Here is a 12073-nt window from a genome sequence, read left to right on the forward strand (position 1 = left end):
ATAATGAACAATGAATTTGTCCAATCTCCTCCGACGATTTTTCCACTCCGCTTGAGTCCTTCGATCGCCTCTCGTCATATTGCTCTCGAATTGACAATAGTTTTCGTTCTACCCTTTTTCTTCGTAGCCAGCACACCGAAACCTCTTTCTCAACGTGAAATTCGCAGTGGCTCCCAACGAGAAACGAAGGGAGCGAATTTGCGCGACGGAGAAACCAATCGCTGTAATCAGAGACGAAATTTCGATCACGAAATACTCCACTGCCTGATGGTTTTGTGCAGAAGCTTTTCCACGCCCATTCGACAGCGGAGTAATTCGCTTTCGTTCCATTTATCCGATCGAGATTTACGGAATTTGAGAACGCGCGCCCCGTGAATCAACACTGCCTCTTCACTTTTCAATGTTTTCGTGCTTTCCTGTACCCTCGCGCGATCGTCGGACAGAATTTAAAAACAGTTACCATTTCACTTTGATTTGCCTATTTTAAGTCTCCGGGTCTCTTTTTCTTTTGTCGACCTCGCTCAAAACTCTTGGATCGTGTACGAATCTCACAAATGTTTAGCCACTCCCGTCGAACAACAAGCCTCGCTAATTTTCTTACAAATTCCAGCTCGCTTCGCTTTCCTCGTCGTTTTTTCCTTTTTTGGGAAAATTGCTTATCCACTTGTTTCAAATAATAAATTTTCTTTTGTAATCCCATTGCAAATTTGTATTTCCGCGGTGTACTCTTTTCCTCCAGAAAACTCACGACCCTCTACTGAGAACTCTCGAAAACCGAATAATCGGGTCAATTCTTGGAATTGATTCAGTTGTTGCGCAAATAAAATTTTTGACGAGTATTAATCCTCGTCTAAAGCCCAGAAATACCTGAATTCATTAATTTGTCGCTCAACACTGAGAAAAAGCGTTACCAATTTTTGGCCCCCGAATTTTTGAAGTTTCACGCACAATTCATTTCAACTATTTCGTATTCGTTTCTTTCGATTTCGCTCTTTCACATAAAATCATAGTTAAGGGGGTCACCCCGCATGCAGCCGGATTTTTTGGGGTTTTTCGCGATTTCTTAGCGGCGAGGAAAAAAAACAGATTTTCAAAATTTGAAGGGTTTGTTTATTGGTATTCTAGCATAGAATTTTTCAACTCTGATATCTCGGGTAGATTCGGTGTAAAACTACTCCACAAGAACCCAAAGAGCGCTTCGATGTGTAAAACAGTAGCTGTCGCCTGAACTAGAATCGTACAGAAATATTAAAAATTGAAGGATTTTCGGGCTTTGAAAAATTTTTGAAAATTAAAATTTTCTGTTTCAAAGCGCGAAAATCCTTCATTTTTTCATATTTCTGTATCATTTTATTTCAGGCGATAGCCACTGTTTTACGGGTTATATATGGGTTCCTATGGAGTAGTTTTACACCGAATCTACCGGAGATATCAGACTTCAAAAATTCTATGTTAGAGTTGAAATACCAATAAAAAAACCCTTCGAATTCCAAAATAAGTCCGTGTTCTTATTCCTCGACGCAAAAGAATCTTCAAAAAACCTCAAAAAATCCGGCTGCACATGGGGTGACCCCCTTAACTAGAATTTTTGCAATATCGAATATTCAGTAGGATAAATAGTTTCGGTGACTAAACGAAAAATACGAAAACTGTCTCCGGATTTCTATCTCAAATTTAGAATTCCTCTCGGCAACTCTTCATTTCCACAGCGATAAGGAATAAAAGGAATAAAAGAACAACAAAACAGAGAACTTGATACATTTCAAACGAGACAACGACTCGCCGCAATGATTTCAGTATTTTAAGGTTGATCCTCTGCGACAGCCCCAACCAAAAGTTATGTACTGTCAGCATATTAAAAGGCTTGATAATTCGTTCGGATCGTAATCAATAACTTTGTAAAGACCCTATATACGTACTCGGTGCCAGCAGATATAGTACAAATATCATTTGCTTTCGTAAAATTTATTCTAAAAGTATTTTTGATCCGACATCGTGAGTAAATTTTTTGACGGAACTATCCAGGTTACGCTTCAACACACAGAAAAGGTTGTCTATACAGACGACATTCGCTTGTTCGCTTGCAAAATATATCGTATGCAGCCTAAACCTTCGTACTTCCCGAGGCTATATCTGTCAAACTAGATGGTCAATCACCTTGATTTTTTTTCACAATATCTGTGATATCCTGCTCTAGCTCCTCCTCGTTTTTTATAAACTTCCTAATTTTAGTACTAGCGGCAGAATTAATAATGTGCCGTTTGCTTATGCATGGTCCATATGTTACGTGTTAATTGAGTCAACTTCAATTACATATATCTCGGGTTCGGGATGGTGAAACTTGTTAAAATTTTATAGAGGTGTTGTTCATATGTTAAACAATACGTATGCCAAATTTAAATAATTTCCTAATTTAACTGTCTCGTGGAGGAACCACCTTAAGATTCCGGAAATTATCCTCGGATTCCAAATTCGGCTTCGGGGCGTTGGCTTCTCGAATGGCATAAATTTGAGGCTCAAGCGTCCTTCCCCGTTGTGATCCGGACTTCGAGTCAACGTTTCCTTTCTTGATCCGCTCATCAGGCGCTCAACATTTCTGGATTATTTCGCTTCCGGGATTAGCCAGACTCGCCATTTCCCGAAAAGTCGTTCAAAATATTTTTGAAATCTTCGTAATACCAGAAAACTGAACGAACCCATCTCGAGCTGTTGCTGCAAGAATTTCATCGGCTCTAACCAAAAGTTTGCCGAGTTAGTTTCGCTACAGCCACGTCTAAAAGGTGCTCCCTCGTCCAGAACGTCAAAGCTCGACGTAACATGAAAAATTTTGAAATTTGGGAAAAATCCATTTAAAATATCGCACCGTAAGGCATAACAGTGATTTTTTAACGAGTTATCAAAATAATAAAAAGTTCTCGATGTACCAATATTTTTTCAAAAGCCGCGCTCCACTTTTTATCGGAGTCCTCGAATTCCGTTGAATTCTGTACAACACGAGTTGATTGGAAAATCTAGTAATGAAGAGTTCCCTAAGCCGCGATGAAAGCGACAAAAAATATCGATGAGGAAGCAGGCGAAGCCTCGCGATGTTCTATTTTGCGGTTATGCAGCGATGAGAATGAAAAAAAAAAAAAAAATTGGCAGCGCAGGATTACCGAAGTGAGAATTTAATTCCAGCAGATGAGAATGCAGCGTTAGTCTCAAGATAGTAGTAATCAGAGGTCCACCCATTTGGGAAACGAAATATTTTGAAATTGCGTTGAATCAATTGTGCACATGCTCGCAAAATTGGGAAGTCGATCATCGGTCAAAACATTGACCCACTTTAGTTATCTTCTTTTTATAATGCAATTGATTATTTTATTTTTTAATCATTCCAGCATCGAACGTCCGTCTAATCCGTCTTTTATCAGGTTTATCATGCAACAAATACACACGATTTTTCATTATCGTATTACGGTACGTGGAAGGTAATATTCGAAGAGTCTCGCAATATCGATTCCCGAACTCTCGTTGAATAAAGACGAAGCTCCATCCAGCTGGTCGTTGAACGTGTTTTATTAGCTCATCGCAAAACTTCGGAAATCCTCTTCGATGCAGAAAAGTGACAGCATATCAGGTTGACTGTATCGCGGGCTCTCGATCCTATCGCGGGCACTGGAGACATGTGCATAAAATATATACGTCGACTATCGAACCGTCGTTTTATTATCGCCATCGTAAATATCCGCGCTCTTATAGAGCTTGCAATCGTAAAAAATTCACCAGAGAAAAAGAAGGAAGTGAAAAAATTGGCCACCTGAAATTCGAACCTCGAGGCCGGAAACTCGTTCAAATTTTTCGAATGAATCGTGCGAGGTCTCGAAACTTTTTGACCTTTTCATCATCTGGTTTCAAAATAATAATCGCAGTTTTGAAAAATTTCGTGTTAAAGGTCCGCTCGAGGTCGTTGAGCCAGCTCGACGCCCTCGGGACGAGCATGCTGGACACCGGTGAGCACCGTCTCGTCACCGGTGCTACGTCGCCTCATCAGACACCGCAGCAACAGCACCAACAGACCCAGAATCGCTTCCTCTCGCACCACCAAAATCAACAGCATTACATACCACCGCCGGGGGAATGCAGTCCCCGTTTTTTGGTACCGAGCTCGGCATCAATCGATGGATCTCACACGAATCGCCATCGTCACAAGCTGTCCCGTTCTCAGGTAATGGAAAGCAAATATTTTATCACTCGCTCGAGAAGTACGAGCATGGATCCCTCTTGTCCGTGTCCGGTTCGGTCAACGTCCAGCATATTTCAACTGATTGAATAAACGTTTCTTGGAATAGGGATTTCCGGGGATGGCAACGATTTTGCTGCGTAACTAAGAGTCCAAAAAAACCATAGATTTTTCCGAATTCTTCGTTGCACGCGATCAACAGAGGGGCGAGATAAAATGAAGTTCGCATCCTACGACAAAGATCGATCGAAATGGGGCATTTATTTTTGCTCGAAATGTAATGAAAAAAATGCTGCAAATTCAAATTTGCAAATTGCTTCCTCAAGATGGTCAAGATGCACGATGCTGAAAACTTACTCTACGAGGTGCTATATTTTTCATTTTGGCTTCCTCATATAGAGTAAGCTTTGAGCATCGTGCATCTTGACCATCTTGAGGAAGCAATTTGCAAATTTTAATTTCCAGCATTTTATTTGTATACAATGAAATAATGTATTTTCTCTACCTTCTTTTACGAACTTTAATTTATCTCTTTGTTTAAATCCATAAAAAAAACAACTGAATGATGAGCCATGAGAAAAAACAGTTTGCAACTTTCAATTTTCATCGTTTTTCTATTTACATTGAAATTAAATAATTCCGAAAACTTTGCTGGAAAGTATAGAGGAAGTACAGACTTGTACACAATATCTTACAAAATTTCCAAAAATTCAAGCGGTTAGACGATTTTTGAAAAACTCATATTTCGTAAAATTCAAAATGTCATAAAATTTAAACCGCTCAACCGATATTCCCCAAATTCAATACCAACCTTCCTATTATGATAGTCTATTTATAAAAAAAAAAATTATTAATAAATCTCTAAATTTTCGAAAGTTAGAGCGTCGACACCGTTTTTATGAAAATTTCAAAACGCCGTCATATTCTTATTTTTTTTTTCAAATTCTGATAAAATTATCAGAGAATTGTATAGATTAAAACCTGTGCAAAAGGGGGTAGCCCTGTATCTCAAACCGTTTCCGAGTTATAAACGTTTGAATTTTGCAGTGCCATAACACACACACGCACGCATACACACACACACACACATGAGGACATTTTTTTCTAGATATGATTTTTCGATGTTTTGAAACATTTTGAGCACAATGACATTGAAAACTGGAAAAAAAAATTTTTCATCGTCACAAAGCTCCCTCTATGAGGAAGCAAAAAACGTTCTTACGAACTTTTCTCGAAGCGCGGTGGAATGAAAATTTAATAGATCCAACAATTTTTCAGTTGAATCGTTAATCCTTCAATTTATGAAAATAAATTATGGAAATTCCTCGGAGTCGATGAAAGCACTGAAAACAAATATGTTCATATGTCGCTCTCAATATACATAAATTAATACACGCTTCAATGAATATTTATTTGAATCAGTTTTGTCAAATTGACTAAATGGTACTCGTTCACGAAAGCGAATGAATTAGTATATTTCGCTGATATTTTGTTGCATCAAGGTGAGTCCGTTCAACTGCATCGGCGCTTCGTTGGTTTCGCCGCGATAACTCGCTTCACTATAAATAAATTATTTTCTCTGGTCTCAGTAATATTTCGTTGCTCATCTCCGACCGAATATGCTGCTCGAGGGAAACGAAATAATTTGTGTCGATCGAAAAAATTCGATGAGAAAAAATGAAACGATGAAAAAGCGTTATCTGTCCTGGAGCTTTAAGGTAGTTCTGTATGTAGACATACGAGCTAAAAGTTTGAGCCCCGGCGTGCAGTAAAATCCAATGCTTATACGGTGCTGTCGGCTACACGGTTTTGTCGAAGCTCGTACACTTCGCCTGCCGAAAAAAATTTTTTATGTATTTTAAGAGTGTATTTTTAAGGCCTAAATCTTTTTATATCCATCGCATTTCTATTATTTATACCGGTCAAAAAATTCTTCTTTCGCCCGTCTAGGGTTCCCCCTTAAAGTCGTAAGATCTGTTTAGCGTCGGCAATAAAAAATGTAAACAAAGTGTTATCCAGCGACGTGTTATATAAAGGCATCGGGCACAAAATGATCCATTTTTCATCGCGAATATCTCGAAAACAAAATGCTGGTAAATCGATTTAAAATTTTTCACAGTCGGTCCATAAAGGCCATATTTAAATTTCAGCCCGTTCTTATAAGATTTCACCAAAAGTATACCTTAACTACCTTAACAAAAAAGCTTGCGTTTCTGTGCAGATATTTGTATCCATGCCAGGACTTTGGAGCAGTAAAGTTAGAGGAATCGTTAACGTATCCTCGGAGCGAGACAAGTGATTATAATTATCGTTGGTCGAGGTTCTGTTCGAGAGTTTCAATTGGCAATTTCCGCTGTACAGAGTTGTGCTCGTGTTCGAGCAAAATTTTCGCACGTAACGTAAAGTGCATGCGGGGAGAGTGCACCCGAGAAGAGAAAGCGAGAACAGTGAGAGCTCCGCCGCGCGTGGTTGCGGCTAACGAAAAGAGTTCTCAACTCGCATATACGAGGCTCGTGTTCGTTACAACTTTTGATCTATAGCCGAATTAGAACGAGCATTGTTACCGATATAAACACTCAAGTTCGAAGCTGCATTGCACGCGCGTGAAGGGAGGGCTCGTTCTCGGAGCATTTGAATCCCATGTTTCTTCACACCCTGCTGTCGAGAAGGTTGAACGTCAGCTTATTAGCATTTTCAATCACGATTCAACAAAAACCATGACAAATATTATTTTATTTAGTAAAAAAGTTCAAGCGGATTAACGCGTCTGTATAATTACGCCAAAAATTACTCTCGTCAAACAGCAAGGAAGAGTCGTGGCGATTATTCGACTCGACGCATCGTCAGAGGGTCACACTATTGCTGCAGCTTCCTTAAAGTAATTCGGCCGTTCGATAAAATACGGTGAAGGCACACTTTTTTGCTGGGGTAAATGATGGTTCAAGGTCCCCTGATAACGATGAGCACAGTTCCGGGGCCTCTTAAGGGGCAAAATTCTGAATTATTTCATTAACAATTTTGAGTTTTTAACCCGGTACTCTATGGAAGAACTCACAATAATGTTAATTGTGAAAAAATTTTACGGTATTCGAGCTTCGGAAAAGTTTATATCGTGAAGAAAATTTATCGCAGATTCCGTTTCTTTAAAAACAAGCATTGCCTTGCGAGACTTTTGAGAAAGAAAACATGAAAAACTTTAGTTTTTGACGCGTCGAAAGCGGATGTCCGTCATCACGTTGGACCGCTCGTAACAGCTGATTGAACTTCGGGCAAATTCGGGAATCGCGGGAATTTCATCAAATTTATTTTCGAGACTGACTCACGTGCTTTCGTTCGTCTAGTAGCTTCACTCTTTCAAATGAATCGACCATTCCTTTTTCTCGGTGGCACAATAAAAATGTTCCTCAGGTTATGAATATTTAAAGTGACCGACTCAATCATCGACTAGTCAAGTTGAAGTACAAATTCGATCTTTTATGATATTTTTAAAGCATTTCGTTACATTATTATGATAAAAATATTCTCAATACAAGCGTTTATTAATTTGATTAATAATTTATACTTGAAATAAATCAACGTAAAGTAGTTGCAAACTTGACTGGTCAGAACGGTCGAACTCCTTTAAATCGCCGTCAAAAAATTCAATAAAAATAATTCAGAGTTTTCCATTTTACTCACTCCCGACATCAGCCTGCCCCCAATTTCCAGGACAATTCATATGCACGTTCCTCAAACGTCTCTCCCTCCTCTGAGCGAGACAAGCCTTGCACTTTGGGCCAATTCACGCTCCTCTGACTGCCTCACATCTGACTCTCCGGTGTAGCCACTCCCGGATCATTTGAATTGCTAAGCGGGCCAAACGTCGTTGAGCACTCCTTCCTTTGCCAGCACACAGTGCAGTGCACCACCCTCCGACACTCGCGACTCAACCCTCTCTCGAAACTTGTAGCTAACTATTAATCCGTGATTAAATTTATTCCAGAAAATTGGAGCTTCCCTCTTCTCTCTTCCCGATTCAAAAAATTCTTCAACTCTCGCCTAGACTCGTTTCAGCTGCTCGAAAATCGAAGTCATTGCCACATAATCGGCTCAAACTCTTCCAATTATCGCAACCAAACTTCCCTTCTTCGTTAATTTCATTAATTTCAAGTTGCAAGATACGAGGCGGTCGAAAGTGGAGATCGCGCTTGATAAATACGCATCATCGCACTCCCCTCGTCCCGTGAGTGCTCTCAAATCTTCTCTTCCATTTTCTCCCCCCTTTTCTTCTTATCCCGCCTCTCCCTACTCTATTTCGATGCGACACTCTTGATAGATTCATTTGGATATAACAAGGACGGTTAAGGTCTTAGGGCGAGCTCGATAAACCTTTGAAAAAACGTGCTCTCACGATGCAATAATCTTTCACAGCGCTCTGCTCCCTTTCCGCAGTAAAAGTGTGTGTCTCGGCGCACTCGAGGCGATGAGAAAGCATCGAGCGAGTGGAAATTCACGGAGCACCTAAACCTCGTACTCTTGCGTTATATATGATAAGGTACAGTTTCTTGTTGAGGATCAAAACATAAAGGGAGGCAAGAAGAAAGGGATGAAAGGGGAAGACGGAGACTATACACGTTTGGGAGACTCGAGAGGATGGGAGAAGCTCGTCCTATGCACTCGATAAAAGTGCATCGGCGATAAATCTTTCGGACGAGAGCGAGCGGGATTTTCACCGAGAGTCTATTCTACTTGCGGCGCCGCACTCGTATAATGCCAAAGAGAAATACGTTCATGGAAAAGATCGTGAGAAAAAACATTACGCGTGGGTTATCCACACATATATTAAATCTGACAGAGCTCACGTCCTGGGGAACAAGACGCAGCGATTAATAACTGAGGGAAAATCGGCGTGATCTTTTCCTCGTGCGCTCTCAGATTAAAAGTCCAAACTTTCTCGTCTCATCGATCTTGCTCCAGGAGATTTTTCTCCTCGCGTATAAAAAGAGGGAAAAAACACCGCTGTGAGGACCTCGTCGGATTACTCATTTTTGTCGTTTGCTTGAAGTTCATTTTTCTCATTGCGCGGTCGTGCTCGAACGAATATAATGTACGAAAGAATTGAGGAAATCTCGAGGTCGATCGCTGTAACGAATCTCTCGGGTGGAAAATTTATGAGAGCATATCGATTCGAAGGAAGCCACTCCGAGTCAAGCATTCCGTAGGTTCTTCCTGCGGGAGCCAAACAACGCTCGGTTCAGGACTCTTTCCACCCTGGGCGGGGAGCTCGCACTTTACGCGCAAAGTAAACGTGGCTGCGTTATCGCGATGATACGAGGCGTCGAAAAATTATGCAGCCGCGGCATCTCGTTTGACGGTAGCCAACACGCTGCATCCACCCGCACTAATAATTCCGAATAAATTACGGCTATCTGCGGAGAAACTGGGAACGAATGAAGCAGCTTAAGGAGGGTTGCTAGAAACGATACAATGTTGCCATGCTAAACCATGTAAAATACATTAAAAATTTCAAAATTATAAGAATTTAATAAAATTTGGTGAACATATTCTTTAGAGTTAAATTTGACAATACAAATTTTTTAAGATTTTTCTTCTGTACAGTTATCGAGTAATTGATCACTAAAGTTCACGTGTATAAGCATAGCGTTTCCATATATATAGGTATACATTCCGGGCATAAGAAATCTGCTTTAAGGTAATTCTATCGCCAGGCTTAGTTCATAAGATTTAAAAAAAAAAAATTTATGCTGTACTTAAACCTTTAATAAAGGGCTGTGTCAAATTTCAGAGTCGGTTATCGACCTAATTTCAGAGAAATTAATTATTAAAATTGGTGGTTTTCGTAAAGGAATTTCAAAACAGCATATACAAAAACCTAACTTCCGGTTGCTACAAAAGGGTATATTTGCCTAGAAATCCATAAAATTCCGGAAAAAACTGCAATTCATATACTTAACACTTGTAGTAATCTAATACTCCCAAAAAAAGTTGCCCTTATCGGCCTATTTTTTACGGAATATTAAGTTTAATTTGAACTTCCGGCATTGGATTTCCTACGACTCGCTATGATAAAGAGACATGACAGTAAGGCATCAGCTGAGTGTAGTCCTAACCTCAATTTGACAGATCAGCAGAAAAGAGGTTAAACACTCACGAGTGGTCGAGTAGAAAAAGATGGAGAGAACCGGTGTTGCCAAACGTAAACTTGGGGATACTACGCGAATCGTTGGACTAACTTTTTTTTAATTTTTATAATTCAATACGAACATTCATTTAAAGGATTACATATGGAAAATTTTACTTATAAGAAATAATTTTTTTCCATATGTCAATAATATTAATTACTATAAGTCTTAACTATTAGCAGTGGTATGACTAGACTGAAGCGATAGAATTACCTTAATGCGTAATTACTCGATAACTAAGCGGAAGAAAATTTTGAAAAAAATTGTGTCTTCGCACTTGATGTTGAAGAACATTATCACCAAATTTGATCAATTTCTTATCAATTTGACGAACGTAGCCACCCTCCTTAAAAGGGTCGGGAGGGTTGAAAATGTGATTTCTGAAGACGTATTTTTATCGGAATCATTTTCCCGATGAACCCGCTTTATTTCTCCTTGCTTTACCATTCGAGCGATTTCCTGAATTCTTTCATTTCGAGTACGTGCACTGAAAACGCAATTTTCATTTGGTCAAAATTCATTTTGTTGATTTAACTATTGAGTATTAGTAGTTCTTATGCCGCAGTTGCGGTCCATTTTTAATTGTATCTTGAGAAAATGCCTCAAAAGAACTCTTTGTTGCTATAACTATCGATATTTTGTTGATTTCTCAGGAATATTTAATTAGCTGGCTAAGCTTTTGTACCTCCAAATATTCCGATTGAAGGAAGTTGAACAGGAAATAGTATTAACCCTCAAAGTGCACACCTCTGCCGTCAACTTATCCGTGCATACTGGGTCAATGTGACCCATGGCGTTTTCGCATCGTTATATCCCCGTAAATATGCATTTTTTTTTGTAGAGACCTTTTCTGTAGTTAAGTATCCGCATATTTTATGGCTGCAATTGATTTTTTTTGAAAAAACAAAAATTTAATGGCAAAATATTTGCTTAAAGTGGAGCATGTACTTCGTGGTACAAACGGCGAAAGAAAAACGTATGGGTCAAAACGACCCAGTGTGCATTTTACGGGTTAATCGACAAAAACATGAAACTTTAAAGAATGTTAAATTATTACAGAATATTAAATTATCTTAATTATTAGAACAAAATTTGAACAGTAGAGAGTTAAATATTTCCAATCATTTATCCGGCTTCAAATTTATCGAAGGTGACTTATGACAGGAGAAATGACTAAAATAAGGCAGGAAACTCGCTTCTTTCGAGAGCGTCATTAGAGATGTTGCCACGTCTCATATATTCGAGTTTATATCTTCGTAATTTGAGATTTGAGTGCATCAGCAACGTGTGTGCAGATCGGCAAACACGTTCGAAAACTTTTTTGCTAAAAGGATATGAATCAAAATGGCTATGAATGTAATAAATAAACAAACAAATTGAGAAGTACTTCTTTATTTCGATACATATTTTCGCGTAAACGCAAAGTCTTTTTCTTCAGAGCTAACGTATTTCACGCAGCCGATGAACTGTCAATGACTTATGATCTGTTTTCCAACACACACGTCGACGCACCCACGAGAAAACGGAAGCGACGTTGGCAGATGAACTACTACTGAGGTCGATCGAGGGTCTAATTTAAACTATTCGTGCCATTGAAACAACAGTGTGAGATCAACTTTTCAATTTGTACTTTGCGCGAGTTTCATTCCATCGATTCAGTGATCGAGAA

The 12073-nt window shown here is 39.2% G+C and overlaps 1 protein-coding gene across 6 annotated transcripts in view; it reads left to right on the plus strand.

Annotated features, from left to right (window-relative positions):
- LOC122419533 (pleckstrin homology domain-containing family G member 5) overlaps positions 1-12073 on the plus strand; it is a 155252-nt gene that overhangs the window by 105436 nt on the left and 37743 nt on the right. For all 6 annotated transcript variants that reach the window (XM_043434176.1, XM_043434177.1, XM_043434173.1 and 3 more), the window contains one exon: positions 3935-4207. In XM_043434176.1, coding sequence (XP_043290111.1) covers positions 3935-4207 — 273 coding nt within the window. The remainder of the gene's footprint in view (positions 1-3934; positions 4208-12073) is intronic.

Source organism: Venturia canescens, chromosome 1 (assembly GCF_019457755.1).
Source record: "Venturia canescens isolate UGA chromosome 1, ASM1945775v1, whole genome shotgun sequence".
Classification (NCBI taxonomy): domain Eukaryota; kingdom Metazoa; phylum Arthropoda; class Insecta; order Hymenoptera; family Ichneumonidae; genus Venturia; species Venturia canescens.